Source organism: Setaria italica, chromosome IX (genome assembly GCF_000263155.2).
Source record: "Setaria italica strain Yugu1 chromosome IX, Setaria_italica_v2.0, whole genome shotgun sequence".
In the NCBI taxonomy this organism is placed as follows: Eukaryota; Viridiplantae; Streptophyta; class Magnoliopsida; order Poales; family Poaceae; genus Setaria; species Setaria italica.
The window spans coordinates 1,010,844-1,024,390 of NC_028458.1; the positions used below are offsets into that span (position 1 = coordinate 1,010,844).

Sequence of the window (13,547 nt, forward strand, 5' to 3'; positions counted from 1 at the left end):
ACGTTACACCTGGACTGCGAAGGCCCCGCCCCGTGTTGCACAGGAGGGAGAAAACCCCACCCGGGGTGGGGGTGCCGGGCGGGGCGGGGGGCGGGGGTTCTCTCCCTTTCGGCAGGGGGGGGGCCCGTGCTAGTCCGGAAAAAGATCCCCTTTCCTGTACCCCACAAGTCCGGTCGCTGGTCGCTTAACAATCTTCCTCGCTTGCACAGTCAACCGTAACGCTCCCTGGTCCCACAAAACTCACATTGCCATCGCCGATCAACTTGACTACCAAGAAACCGTTCGCTTCAGCTTATCAGCCGGTTTATCAGTCATCAAATAGTATTTTTCTCTTACAACAAATCAGCCGTTTCAGCTTTTCAGCCAGCTTATGTCCAGCCGAACAAGTCGCATGTCTAACCATTCACACCGCCCAATCCCAACATCCCGTTCAGTTTTTTTAGAATTCCAAGGGCAAAACCCCGATCGATTGCATTGCAAAAGACACAAAATAGTAGTGTTTTTTAGCACTTTGTGTTAACACCCGATCATCCAGAACAGAGCACTCATATTAAAAAAATATCCGGCACCAGGTTTTCTCTCATATTCGCTTCACACGAGGTTTTCCATGGATGCCTCCTCAAGAATTCAAGATGATCCACCAGCCGTTCCAACTTTGCCAACTACACCTCGTGTTGCTTCAATTGCTTCATAGGGCATATCACACCTCAATTCCTAGACTGGCTCGTGGGAAAGAATAAGTATTTGAGTTTTCTCTTTTATAAAAAAAGTCAAAAGAAAAATAATATGTGCTTCCTCCGTTCAGAATGTAGCATGTAGCGTTTTAACTTTTTTAATACAACAAAATTTGCTATGCATCAAGTACGTAACAATTTTATGGATATGGAAAAGTACATTTTGGAACCGACGGAAGTACGGAACGGACGGAGTAGGATCCAAACCGGATCGAACCGGGGGACCCGCGGAAACGGCCCTCGCTTTCTCGTCTCCGTCCCCATCTTCGTGGGAAGGAAGAAAGGCGCCTAAACCCCAGGAGGCATCCTTAAAAAAGAAACCCAGGAGGCTAGGATAGTGGTCGGACCTCGTACTCGATCTCGATGGCGATGCGGCGGCGCTCCGTTCGGGACTCGCCGCTGTGCCGCCTCCGCGCCCGACGAATTCTTTCCGCCTTTGTGAAGATCCACCGCGAGTACGCTCTCTCCTTCCTCAATTTCGATCTGTACCCAATCAGATTAGACCCTTTGATCGACCATCCATTGATTCCCCAGCCTCGGATCAAGATCAAATTCACCGCCCCTCTTTGTCCTGACACTCTTTTGCTTCCTGATGATCAGGGCGGGGAAGCCCGTGGAGGTGTTTGAGGCTGCGCGCGTCGAGCGGATGCTGCGGTCGGGGCAGTCGGCCGACGCGGAGCATTACCTGGAGCGTTTCCTGCCGCCCATCCCCGTCACGGACCGGAGCCCGCTGTCCATCCTGCTCCGGGTCCACATCCGCGTCTTCAGGATCCTCTCCAAGGTCGCCGCCGGTGGTCCATCGGGTGCAAAGATGGCCGCACTCTTCGCAAACCCCAGCGAGTACATGCTCCGGAGCCCCTACAGCGCCCGCCTGCACAAGATCATCGCCGGAATGCACGCAGACAACAAGAGGTACCTTCCTTGCACTGTTGCTTGCTTAATCATCTTTTACGGTGGACACCACCCACTGTTTTCTTCGTTTAATTTTGGTTTGCCTGATTGATCCTGCTTAATTTAACTGCATTGTACTTCTATGTGGAGTCCTTATTGAGCGTGCCAGGATGCCAAGTCGTCTTACTGCTAGTGCTAGCTAATTGCAGTCACACTGTATGCAACTAATACTCCGAGCGATTGCTTGATGTGCGATAGGGCCTCCATGCTTTGGCAGAAGGTCGAGCCGGATGCTCTGGACAAGATCATGGACATGGTTGCTAGGTGTCCTGAACTGCAAGGTGAGGTGCGATTGCCGCGTAAAAGGCCTCTGCTGTGGGACGCTGCCCCTAACAGGTTTGCCAACTGCTTGATTGCTTCGCCACCCCCCCCCCCCCCCCCCCCCCCCCACAATCTTAATTAGTTACTCATTAGCTGGCTTTATCTCTTCAGATACTTACTTAAATTTGTTCGTAGCTACTGCAGTTCACTGAATCAACAATGGATTCTTGATTTGTTCTTACATTTGTTCTGCTAATGAAACAGTCTAAGGCAGTGCCCAAGCCGTTGCAGGAATACAACCAACTGGGCACCATCAAATGTTCTCATTCGTAAATTTCTGCAGAAGAGGTAACGGGCAAGCAGATTTTTTTTTTGTTCGTTCTGCTGTTCCCAGTTTGCAACTTTCCATGTCAAAAGTTTGACACAATTCTTTCATCCAGGCTACTTTTGACTCAGGGGAAAACTCATTCAGGTACGTTTTCTTTTGGTTCTCTAGTAGGTGCACTGAGAGTAACCGGATCCTTTGTGAGATCATTGCACAATGTGTGTAGTTCATTTGCTGATATACATGATCACACTTTACTTACATATCTATAATATGGCAGCGCTCTCAGGAAATGCATCCTCTCAATCTGCTGTGCCACACACAAAACTGGAGACACTTGCGTCGTTCTAAACAAGCAAGACATCGCATCGATGAACTCGACCCCAAGGCATTACATGATTGGAGGTTGTTGCAGATAATGGATATATGAAGGCTTGATAGCACTGCAAATATGAACTTGTGGCGTTGTCTTTTTGGTCAGGCTGTAACTATGAACTTGTGGATATATGAAGGTTGCAGATAATGGTTGTTTAGGCATGCGAAATGAATGATGTGTTTTGTTGCCACTGTCTGTCTACTCTTGGTGCATGTCCATGCGGGGCTTGGCCAAACTGGAGTCACCCACCGTGCACTGCAAAATGGAACTCCTCCGGACGCAAGTAGGACTCGTGGGCCGGCAACGTGGGCTTCTGGCCCGCGAAGAGGAAGAAGAAGCCGCCTCCGTTTTTTGCTTCTTGGCTGGCTGGCCTGGCTCTCCCTGTCGCGGAAGGGATGGATGGCGTGTGCGGCTGGAGGCGGCTCGCAAGGGGCGCGGTGGAGATGCGACCCCGCGCAGGAGCCCTCCTCGCCTCCCGTCCTCCTCCTACCCGCCGAGACGCTGCTGTGATGCGGGCCAGCTAGACTCGTGTAGAAGAAGCACAGGCGAAACAAGGAGAAGCCGGCGGAGACAACCGGAGGCGCGCAGGCGGCCGAGCCAATCCACCTCGTACGCCCCCCTTCTTCCCTCCTCCCCCTTCGCTCAGTCAGATTTGTGTGCTGCTGCGCCTGCGTGCTCAGATTTGGTTGCTGCCTCGCTGCGTCTGCGCGGGATCGATTACTGTCAGATGCTTTTGGTCTCCGTGTGCCGGGATCGTGGATTCGTGGTCGTCGTCGCGTCTGCTTCATTGCCTCTTATTAGAGACTTGGGAGCATCTAGGAGAGCTGCTGAATCCATTCCCTTCGAAGAAACTGACGCTGTGATTGTACTCCGTGCAAGCAGAAAATAAGTTGTTGGGTGAACTGAAAAAAGGGAATGGACACTAGCTCATGGGTTTGATTTTTTTATGAAATTGATTGCGATTGAACCAATTTTTTTCTGTTTGAATTGTTTCGCAGTGTGTCACGCTTTCCTCTCCATTGAGTAGCTGGAAATCGCGCCTCTAATTTCCAGCTCTGTTCACCACGCCTGCAATGTTATTCATTCATACTATAATGGTCTTCCCTGGTCTACTGTCAACTTATAATCTTCCGCTTTTTTCTCTTCGCCATTGTTGCGCAGGATGTTGGCAAAATCACCAGCATTGCCTTTAGTGACTGCGGATACTACTGCATTTCGCTTCTGTACTACTGTAAGATGCTCCGTTTAACTTGTTCCTCTGTAAGATGTTTGTAAATCACCACTTCACCAGCATTGACCCTTGAGCATTATGTGTTTCATTCCTCCAGGGCAATATCTTGAGTCCACCGGTTGTGAAACTCTCTCACAATAAATGCCAAGGAAGATTGAATGTCCAGCAAAACATTGATCTTGGTAAACCTCAAGATGCGACTCGGAAATGGCGGGTGCTATCAGCTGATCAAGCTCAAGCTTCTGTCGTAGATGTTGATGAAGAGTGCAAACAGGTGCTCACTTCACTAAATTTCTCCACTGAAGATGCTGAGAAGATGCTGAAGAAGGCATTTGGATGGATCCACTCGCCGTATTGGAGCGAAGAGAGAAAGAAAGAGGTTCCAAGTGCTGAGGTGGTAACTGGAGTATTAGACTACATCAGGAGTCTTGGGCTATCTGATGAAGACCTTCACAAGTTGCTGAAGAAATTTCCAGAAGTTCTTGGTTGTGATCTTGACAGGGAGGTGAAGCTGAATGTGAGCAAGCTGGACAGTGAGTGGGGAATAAATGGGAAAACTTTGCGGAGTCTTCTCCTGAGAAATCCAAAAGTTTTGGGCTACAATATTGATTGCAGAGGGGATTGCATGGCACAGTGCACCCGTTGTTGGGTTAGGTTCTAATGTTCCATTCTACATGACTACATCACTATACAGAAATCCCAGAGGGCATTCTGCTGGCTGTGAAGAAATGCAGATGGCATTTTACTGGCCATTTTTCTGTAAACTAGCACCTGCCAAATACAAATGCATATCCGTAGTTGATGGATAGACACTTGTTACTTCATGAATGCATATTCAAGAGCCATACTGTCGGTAAAAAAGTTGCAATAAATATGACGATACCTGAATGATCACTGATTCGTTTCAGCCATTTTTCATTTGTTCTGTTCTGGATTGCTGTTATCATCAGAGTAGTTTAGTTGTCTTATATGAGGTTCTATCATTGTGTTTTGATGCATCCACCATTATCCTGACATGTTTCCAGTGATAAAGGTGAAAAATGCAGAGTGTGATAAACTAGACCTGGGTTAATTGCTCCACTGAAGATGCTGAGAAGATGTTGAAAAAGACATTTGGATGGATCCACTCGCCATATTGGAGTGAAAAGGATGAGGTTCCAAATGCTGAGTTGGTAACTTGAGTATTGAACTATACAAGGAGTCTCGTGCTATCTGATGAAGTCCTTCACAGGTTGCTGAAGAAATTTCCAGGAAGTTCTTGGGTGTGATCTTGACAGCGAGGTGAAGCTGAAAGTGAGCAAGCTGGACAGTGACCGTGAAATAATGATTGCAGATTGCATGTCACAGTGTGTTCATTGTTGGGTTTGGTTATAAATGTTCTGTTCTATATGACAACGTTATTGTTCAGAAACTTCCGAGGACATTTTGTTGGTGTGAAAATTTGGATGACATTTCACTGAGTTTTTTATATCTATAAACTAGCACCTGGCAAATATAGAAACACATTTGTAATTGATGGATGTACCCTATTTAGTTCATGTACTCTACATATTCAAGTGTCAAACCATACTGGCTGTAGAAGAGTTGCAAAAACATATGCCCAGTACCTGAATGATCTGTCATAGTTCAATCATTTGCTTTTGTTCTGTTCTGTATTGCTGTGGCCATGATTGTCTTATAGTGAGGTTCTGTTGCTGTGTCGTTGTGCTTTGATGCATCCACCGTTATCCTGGCATGTTTCCAAAGATAAAGGTGACAAATGCAGGTGGTATCCCTGTCCTGTCTTATGATTCTGTAAATTGCTTGCTTCCGATATGTACATGTGATTTCAGGCTTCTGAATTATGAACGACTTCTTTATACTTCTTCGAGCTTATAATCTGTTTTGTGCTGTTGTGTGCAAAATTTACAAGATCCTTTTTAAAAGTTGCATTGAAATAAATTGATCAAAAAATCTACTATCCATTTGCAATGCCCTATCAGTTGGAGTTGTGAATTCCCTAAGAAAGGGAAAAACAATTTGCATTTGGATATGTTTCAGTGCACACTTTCCTAATTCTTCTACAGGCTACTGCCAGTTGACTAAGGACAAGTCTGAAACTATTCACCGTTTTCTCTTTCTCCGTGGATAAACCCCTTCAGGTTCAGGTTTTAGAAATCTGCAATTCCTGGTGCCCCGAAGAGATCAAACCCTGGATAGTCACAGGAATAAAGGTCCATCGGCGAGAGGGACCCTCGCCCCTCGTCCAAACATTGTCCATCGACGTTGAGAGCGAAGCCTTTGATGTCAGAACAGCTAAGACCATCAAACATGCTGTCTGAGAAGCACTCCGTGCTCGCCATTCTGCTTACGGCCTCAGTGTCCATCAGCAGCTGATCAGAGGCACTGCCATGACCATTGGCAGCGGAGTGATCGTCCTCCTCGGGCGGCAGCGCCGGCGCGTGGCCGTCGAAGGCGGCGACATGGCCGAAGAGCTTGTCCTTCCTGGAGAAGGAGGTGCCGCAGGAGCAGACCCAGCGGTCGCGGCCGCAGTGCTTCTCGTGCGTGCGGAGGTCGGCGAGCACGGAGAAGCGCTTGACGTTGCACCTTCGGCAGGTGTAGCTCTTGTCGCAGTGGCTCCGCCGGTAGTGGTTCTTCACGCAGACGGCCGTCTTGAGCGGCTGGAAGCTCCGGTGCTCCCTGTTCCGCTTGCACCCCACGAAGGGGCACGAGTAGAGGCACCGGGCCGCCGCCCCCGGCGGCGGCGGCGCGTCCCTGCCGGTGGCGGGCTTGGCGAGCGCGGCCGCCGTCTTGTACTCCTCGCCGTGGCCGCGCATGTGCATGCGCAGGTTAGCGTCGCGCTTGAAGCCCTTGCCGCAGACCTTGCACGAGTGCACGTGCGGCGCCAGGATCTCCTCCTTGCCGAGCTCGATCACCTCGTAGGAGCCGGCCGGTGGCAGGCGGTCGTCGTCGTCCTCCTCGGCGTGGAGGTCGCGGTCGGACGAATCGCTGTCCCCTTCGTTCGGAGACGCCGCGGCCTCCTCCGCCGTGGCCCCGCTGGCCGCGGCGAGGCTTTTGGAGATGGAGACGAGCTGCACGGCGATGCAGCTGAGCTCGGCAGACACGATCTGCCGCGGCGGCCGCGGCGCCGAGCAGATGATGCCGCGGAGGTGCGCGATCTTCTGCTCCAGGAAGGTCAGGTACGTGAGCAACGTCCTTGGGTCGTCCTGCTGCTGGTGAGTCTCCGTGGCGCCTTCAAGATTACTGCAAACCTCCATGATCAATCTCGATCGATCCCTGAAACAGCAGCAGCAGCAGCAAATGAATCAGCCAATGCAAGAAGGTGACGAAACAGTAACGATCCAAACGGAGTAATAGTAAACTAATAATCTTGAAGAATGGCATTATCTACTTACAGAGATAACTCTTGAATTATCGAGTAGCGGAGTTCCTCCTCTCTGTTGCTTGCTCTTGCGTGTCGGTGCTGACCGGTGAAGTGCGTGTCCTGCTGAGCTAATCGAGCTGGTGTTATATAGGGGCATCAAAAAATGAAGCTGCCCGTAATCAGGCAAGGGTGCCGTTGCCGCCGCCGCAGCCGCCACGTGTGCGTGGGCTCCATGGCGGCGGCTCACGGACGGGTCGGGTCAGCTCCTGCGTCAGCGTCCGCGTCACTGTCCTGGCGGGCAGATGGATGGAAGACAGCAAAGGGGTTGTGCGCACGGCCGGGTTGGTGGACCGGCGTGGACTCGCGGTAGTTGCGGTGCCCGGCTGGCCCTTGGGGCTCTGCCTTGGGCCACGAAAGCGACGCGCCAGTCAGTCCCTGCCCCCTTCTGATGCTAAATTCGCACGCGTTGAAGATGCCAACGGGAGCGGCTTGCTCGAGCTGATCAGTCGCTTCCATGATCGATCGCTTGTGTTTTTTTGTCTACCAATCCCCTCTTATCGAGCATCTGATGACTATTTCTGGATGTTCACACTAGACACCGTGTGCCTTTTACCCTCTTGGGCATCTGATTGCGCGTGTACGTTCACACGCAGTGGAGAACCAACATCTATAAAATATATTGCAAAATATTATTTATAATTAATCTAGTAACATTAATCTAGTAACTTAAGGCAGGGAGGGGATCATGCACCACTCTCTCATTCTCTGATTTTTTTTCCATTTCCCGAATGTTCCAAGTTTACATTTGTAGTGTGAAATTGCATTGTTTTGATTCAACAATGTGAATGTGGCCATTTCAGAACATGCTAGTTTAATTTGATGGATTTTATTGAGTCGGTAGTGATCTGAATTTTAAGTTACTTTCTCTAATCACAAATAGAAGTTTATCTAGGTTCGTACTGAGTCGAGTTTTAAAATTTTGACTACCAACATCTATAAAATATATTGCAAAAATATTTTTTATATTTAATCTAGTAACATAAAAATTTTCCTTTGAAAAAAGTAATGCTTGCAGTTTAAAATGTTAGGACAAAACTATTGTGATGGGGAAAAAATATGAAATACCATATGTATCTTCCATCTGTGACTCAAAACACTTTATTCTGTCGTTATACAAAGTACTTCTTAATCCCTGAGTGTGAGTCTCGAGGAGAATAGCAACGCAAACTTTGCAAGCTTATTAATTAAAACACCCATGTACGTGTCAGCCTAGGCATAGAGTTTAAATTACTACGGGTAATCAAATGAAAACAAAGATCCCTTTGGTAGAGCTCAACTGGCCGGCGTCAGTGACCAAGTCAGATTAGACAGCGCCAATCCCAGCATCCCCCGAGCAGCAAGGAGAGTGACGGCGAATGAACTGCTCCCTCAAAAGCGAATCAAGACGCGCTTGCTCTTGTTGTTCCCGGCTTTACGGGTGGGTTTGAAGGCCAGCTTTATCTGCCCCTTGGCGTAACCCAGCGTTGTTATTGAACCGTGCGGTGCTGTCAACGTCCATTCATCCACGTGCACGTGTCCAAAATTACTATTCAAAGTTCAACTCTACCTCGGCACTGTTGTTAAGGTGTTCACGTCAACTCTACCTCGGTGTCTTCGATTCTTAACAAAAAAAAAACGTTCTATGCACGTTCTCAAGGGGGAAAAAAAGGTCGATGTTAGCTCCCATACCTGAGCTTCCGTTCTCGAGCCCAATTCTCAAGGCTCATCATTACGCTATGGTTGATCATTGTTATAAATTACTCTCGTTGTTACGCTAACGCAACTGAGCACAAAGACTTACCGGTGAGGTTTCATTTTTTAATACAATAGGCAGGAGGTAGCTCTTTTGTTTTGTTTAAAGAAAACAAGAATTAAGTACGAAAAAAATACGGGTGGAGACCCGTAAGTCCGGTCACATTGCTTTGCTCCATGCGAAGCCAACAGCTCTACCCTGAGCACCAAATCTACACCAATGCCATCCTAACTCAATTATAATAGACGTGTCTCGTCATGAAGCCCCCTTATTGGTCAGTCCGAGATTGCTACCCATGGCTAGTGGTACCCAACTGCTTCTATCCACAAAGTTTTCCTATCGTCTAAGGATCTCTTCTAGCTCCCCATATATACTCATTATGGAAACCGCGACGTCAACGTTTGCGGCATGTAGGGGCTGCTCATCTCCTTCCCTTCTTTCCCCCCTCTTCTTCTTCCCTTCTTCTTCCTTTTGCTTTTATTTTTCTGCCTCTTCATCCATTTAGAAAATTTAGAAAGAACTTTGAGGGTTCCATGGACTGCATGGGGAGCAGGGGGCTCAAGCCCCCAGCCAGCCCCCACGCCTGCATGGTACAGCCGAAATGTGCCAAATTTGAAGGTATTATGGACCGTAAAATGGCCCAGGTCGGCCTCAGTTGCGGTATGGGTTGTGGGCTGCTGCCTGCACCATTATGGGCCCTTCATTTGGTGATGTTCGTCTTGGGCCTTCGTGACGTTGGTTCAATCGAGCCATTTAATCAGCCTGGTCGTTTTACGTGGGCCTATATTTATATAGATGGAGCAAGGAATTCACATGCCCATTTAAGCAAGAATCACAAGAACAAGGACAAATCTGGTTGCAAAGACGATAATACGCGCACCGCGATTCACGTGTGATTATGGGCACAAGTAAAGATCATCTGCGCCCTCAAGGGAAAAAAAAAAGAGGTGCTTCGTTTAGGCTTGGCCCCGGGATGGAAGAGATTGGCTGCCAGAATGGGATTAACTGACGCCGTCGAACTTGCTGCTCATCAGCTTTAGCGTCGCGCTCGGCAGCACCCGGTTCACCTGAGGTTGCTCTGCACAAATTAGAAACGAATCACACGGATGCGTAGGCGTCGCGAGGTTGATGATGAGTCGATGAAAGCTTAATTAATTACTCTTGACCGCCTCCAGCTCCGACGGCGTCAGCCTCGCCGAGAAGCCGCTCATGACGTTCTTGTAGTTGTACAGGATCGCCGCCTTCGCCTTCTCCTCGCTTCATCCATACGTACGGACAACAGTAAGATCGCTCAACTCTTCTCCATTCAGAGATCGATCGTAGTATTATTGACACGCTTACCCGCCGAGGGCGGCGGCGAGGATGCCGAGCTGGTACTTCTTGCAGTCGACGCCCGGGGGGTGGGGGTCCACGTAGACGAGGTAATTGGCGGCGGCGTGCTCCTCCGCCGCGGCGCCGGCCATGGCGGCAGCAGACGCCGTCGCGACGGCGAGGGAGACGAGGACGAGGACGAGGACGACGGAGATGGACGCCGAATGCTTCATGGCAGGGGATGCGGTTCGTGGTTCAACCGGATCCACCATGTGTTCTGAGGCAGGCCAAGTTATAGCCGCGTTTGTGAGGATGGGACGAGGGGTCCGTAGTGAACGGCGGCGCTCTTCAGTCGGAGCGGTAGGAAATGCCGTTGCTGCAGCTCCAAAAATAGGAGATTGGAAGCTCCTCTGGTGGACATCGAAAGATCAGACAAAATTCGCAGAGAAATGCAACGGACAGACTTGTTATGGACAACTTGCTTGTAAATTTACATGTACGTCTTTGATCTGTATTAAGAAGAAAACAGAACGTATTTTACGCGTACAGCTGACGATTAAAATTCCAGAAGAAGCTTCGTAGTGCCACTTAGTTTCTTCATCATCACGTAGGGTTAACACGATCGACGAGCAATATACATGATGATGCAACGTGCGGCTAGCGTTTTCATCAGTTGGGGGTCATCGATACGGGCGCGACGGCGGCGCGTCCGCCGTGCTCGGTCTCGTCGGCGCCGTGCTTGGTGATGTCGTAGAGCTCGCCGTCGCCCCAGAGCGCGTAGGCCTCCTCGCCGTGCACGGCGTCGTCCCCGACCTCGAGCTTCTCCTCGGGCATGCGCAGCGGGACGACGGCGTTGATGGCGACGCAGATGACCGACGTGACGACCACGTTCCAGCCGATGACGAAGAGCGCGCCGGCCAGCTGCTTCCCGAACTGCGCGCCGCCGGCGCCGCCGTAGAAGGCGCCCCGGGAGTTGGTCACGGGGAGGAAGAGGTTGCACAGGGTGGGGTCCGCGAGGAGGCCCGTCAGCAGGCCGCCCAGGAGACCCGCCACGCCGTGCGTGTGGATGACGCCCAGCGTGTCGTCCACGCGCTTCAGGAACCTCAACCGCTTGTGCAGCTTCATCATCGTGTACCACGGGATGCTACCGGCGAGCACCCCCATCACCAGCGCCGCCCAGCCCTGAACCACACCTGCATCCATGTTCCATGGGCACAGAAGATCAGATGGCAAGGTCAAGATGTCAAACGTACACCAAAATTTACTGCAGAAATCAGGAAAAATGCTGTGACTGTAGAATATGAACATCTGAATCCCCTAGCTGTGTTTTTCTTCCCCGTCATTTTCATACCTACTAACCGAAATTTGTCTGCAATGAAAAGCTGCAGAATAAAAGGGGACAAATTTTGACTTTGACTTTGCTTTACTTGTGATAAGTACTGACAATAGCGACCAGATACTGACAATAGCGTGTTCTCGTGCTGGTCATAGGTTGCTCCGATGCGACTTGAGCTGGCAGAAGATGAATCTTCCTTGGATCCACAATCAAGGCCATGTTTAGTTACTCCCAACTCCCAACTTTGACACTATGCAAAAAGAAGATTCCCCATCACATCAAACTTGCGGTACATGCATGGAGTACTAAATGTAGATGAAATTAAAAACTAATTGCACAGTTTTGTTGTACTTTGCGAGACGAATCTTTTGAGCCTAATTAGTCAATATTTGGACAATAATTCACAAATACAAACGAAACGCTACAGTGTGCTACAGTGCTGTAACAGTAATTTGGCACCTCCCAAATTCCCCAACTAAACACGGCCCAAGTTATTTTGAATTCAAAGTCAACCATTCAACCATTGGATGCTGTGTGCTTTGCAGCACTACTAGTGATAGGGATAGGGATAATTTTCTTTGCAACCCCACCTGTGCCTACAGCTACAGCTACAGCTACAGCTAAGCTACCAGGAAATTCGGAGGAGGAAAATTGGTGCGCCGCGACCGAGGGACGACGACTTGCTAGCCATCGAGCTGGGATTACCTGCGCCGGGCGTGATGCAGACGAGGCCCGTGATCATGCCCTGGACGGCGCCGATGACGGAGGGCTTGCCGAAGAAGATGACGTCGAGGCAGGTCCAGACGATGAGGCTCATGGCCGTGCAGATGTTGGTGTTCACCACCGACATGGACGCCACCGAGTTGGCGGCGTAGGGCCCGCCGCCGTTGAACCCGGCCCACCCCATCCACAGCAGCCCGGCGCCGGTGAGCGTGAACAGGATGTTGTTGGGCGGGAACCTCTCCCGGTCCTTCTGCGCCCGAGGGCCCACCTGCAGCCGCCAGCATGCACACATATATACGCATCATTCACTCGCTAGTCGCTACTGCACGCAATAGAGTCTAGAGATCATACCCAGTATGCGGCGGTGAACCCGGCGAAGCCGGCGGAGAGGTGGATGACGTAGCCGCCGCAGTAGTCGATGACGCCCCACTGGAAGAGGAATCCGCCGCCCCAGACGGAGAAGGCGCCGATGGTGTAGGAGAAGGTGAGCCAGAGCGGGACGAAGATCATCCACGCCAGGAAGCTCATCCGCCCCAGCAGCGACCCGGCGACCAGGATCAGCGTGATGGCGGCGAACACGCACTGGAAGTACACCACCGTCGCCATCGGGTAGAAGGGCTCCACGGCGGGGGTCTCGATGGTGGCGCCGCCGGCGCGGTAGTGCGCCGTCGCCGGCAGGGCGGCCTGGCCGATGAGGAACCCCTGGTTGAGCGCGGGCCGGGCCTTGCCCCAGATGGGGATCAGCTTGTCGCCGAAGGACATGTTGTAGGCCCAGGTGACCCAGCAGATCCAGACGGCGGCGAAGGCGTACAGCGCCATGAAGGCCGAGTTGACGGCCCACTTCTTCTTCACCACGCCGCCGTAGAGGACCACCAGACCAGGGAAGCTCTGCAGACCCACCAGAGTCGCCGCCGTCAGCTGCCACGCGTTGTCGCCCTTGTTCAGCCAGTCCGGCGACGCCGCCGAGCCCTGGTACGCCAGGGGAAACCCCGACGACGTCGACATGGTCGTATAGCACGACGGCGACGGCGACCAGAAGCGCGGAAGAACGCAGGCTCCTCTCCTTGATCTCAGGCGACAGGTGAGGGGTTTGGAAGTACTAACCCCTCGAAGACTGTTTATAGAGAAAGTGCTTCGCCGTGA

The 13,547-nt window shown here is 50.9% G+C and overlaps 5 protein-coding genes across 5 annotated transcripts; 2 read left to right on the top strand and 3 right to left on the bottom strand.

Moving 5' to 3' along the window:
- The first annotated feature begins 1,097 nt into the window (after positions 1–1,097).
- LOC101779840 lies at positions 1,098–2,853 on the top strand. Its single transcript, XM_022823269.1, has 6 exons — positions 1,098–1,219; positions 1,335–1,646; positions 1,884–2,021; positions 2,211–2,294; positions 2,387–2,418; positions 2,552–2,853. The coding sequence occupies exons 1-6, from the start codon at positions 1,098–1,100 to the stop codon at positions 2,620–2,622; spliced, it is 759 nt and encodes a 252-aa protein (XP_022679004.1). The 3' UTR covers positions 2,623–2,853.
- Positions 2,854–3,040: 187 nt separating this feature from the next.
- LOC101780254 lies at positions 3,041–5,511 on the top strand. Its single transcript, XM_004981063.4, has 3 exons — positions 3,041–3,256; positions 3,809–3,878; positions 3,976–5,511. The coding sequence occupies exons 2-3, from the start codon at positions 3,810–3,812 to the stop codon at positions 4,537–4,539; spliced, it is 633 nt and encodes a 210-aa protein (XP_004981120.1). The 5' UTR covers positions 3,041–3,256; position 3,809; the 3' UTR covers positions 4,540–5,511.
- A 211-nt stretch (positions 5,512–5,722) lies between these two features.
- Positions 5,723–7,345, bottom strand: LOC101763119 (protein SENSITIVE TO PROTON RHIZOTOXICITY 1). Its single transcript, XM_004986076.3, has 2 exons — positions 7,274–7,345; positions 5,723–7,154 (listed from the first exon to the last, which is right to left on the bottom strand). Exon 2 carries the CDS (start codon positions 7,133–7,135, stop codon positions 6,029–6,031), a length of 1,107 nt encoding a protein of 368 aa, XP_004986133.2. The 5' UTR covers positions 7,136–7,154; positions 7,274–7,345; the 3' UTR covers positions 5,723–6,028.
- Positions 7,346–9,809: 2,464 nt separating this feature from the next.
- On the bottom strand, positions 9,810–10,666 carry LOC101780653 (subtilisin-like protease SBT3.3). The gene is made up of 3 exons (XM_004981064.2): positions 10,376–10,666; positions 10,194–10,291; positions 9,810–10,112 (listed from the first exon to the last, which is right to left on the bottom strand). The coding sequence occupies exons 1-3, from the start codon at positions 10,615–10,617 to the stop codon at positions 10,036–10,038; spliced, it is 417 nt and encodes a 138-aa protein (XP_004981121.1). The 5' UTR covers positions 10,618–10,666; the 3' UTR covers positions 9,810–10,035.
- A 125-nt stretch (positions 10,667–10,791) lies between these two features.
- Positions 10,792–13,541, bottom strand: LOC101781054 (ammonium transporter 3 member 2). Its single transcript, XM_004981065.4, has 3 exons — positions 12,756–13,541; positions 12,387–12,672; positions 10,792–11,538 (listed from the first exon to the last, which is right to left on the bottom strand). The coding sequence occupies exons 1-3, from the start codon at positions 13,407–13,409 to the stop codon at positions 11,015–11,017; spliced, it is 1,464 nt and encodes a 487-aa protein (XP_004981122.1). The 5' UTR covers positions 13,410–13,541; the 3' UTR covers positions 10,792–11,014.
- Positions 13,542–13,547: the final 6 nt, after the last annotated feature.

Coding starts and splice junctions, on each gene's coding strand:
- LOC101780653 (XM_004981064.2), bottom strand. CDS start 10,617: ATGGTGGATCCGGTTGAACCACGAACCGCATCCCCTGCCATGAAGCAT. Junction 10,292..10,375: donor CTCGCCGCCGCCCTCGGCGG/GTAAGCGTGTCA, acceptor GTATGGATGAAG/CGAGGAGAAGGCGAAGGCGG. Junction 10,113..10,193: donor GGAGCTGGAGGCGGTCAAGA/GTAATTAATTAA, acceptor TAATTTGTGCAG/AGCAACCTCAGGTGAACCGG.
- LOC101780254 (XM_004981063.4), top strand. CDS start 3,810: ATGTTGGCAAAATCACCAGCATTGCCTTTAGTGACTGCGGATACTACT. Junction 3,879..3,975: donor CATTTCGCTTCTGTACTACT/GTAAGATGCTCC, acceptor TCATTCCTCCAG/GGCAATATCTTGAGTCCACC.
- LOC101779840 (XM_022823269.1), top strand. CDS start 1,098: ATGGCGATGCGGCGGCGCTCCGTTCGGGACTCGCCGCTGTGCCGCCTC. Junction 1,647..1,883: donor ATGCACGCAGACAACAAGAG/GTACCTTCCTTG, acceptor GATGTGCGATAG/GGCCTCCATGCTTTGGCAGA. Junction 2,022..2,210: donor TGGGACGCTGCCCCTAACAG/GTTTGCCAACTG, acceptor CTAATGAAACAG/TCTAAGGCAGTGCCCAAGCC.
- LOC101781054 (XM_004981065.4), bottom strand. CDS start 13,409: ATGTCGACGTCGTCGGGGTTTCCCCTGGCGTACCAGGGCTCGGCGGCG. Junction 12,673..12,755: donor GGTTCACCGCCGCATACTGG/GTATGATCTCTA, acceptor TGGCGGCTGCAG/GTGGGCCCTCGGGCGCAGAA. Junction 11,539..12,386: donor CTGCATCACGCCCGGCGCAG/GTAATCCCAGCT, acceptor ACATGGATGCAG/GTGTGGTTCAGGGCTGGGCG.
- LOC101763119 (XM_004986076.3), bottom strand. CDS start 7,135: ATGGAGGTTTGCAGTAATCTTGAAGGCGCCACGGAGACTCACCAGCAG.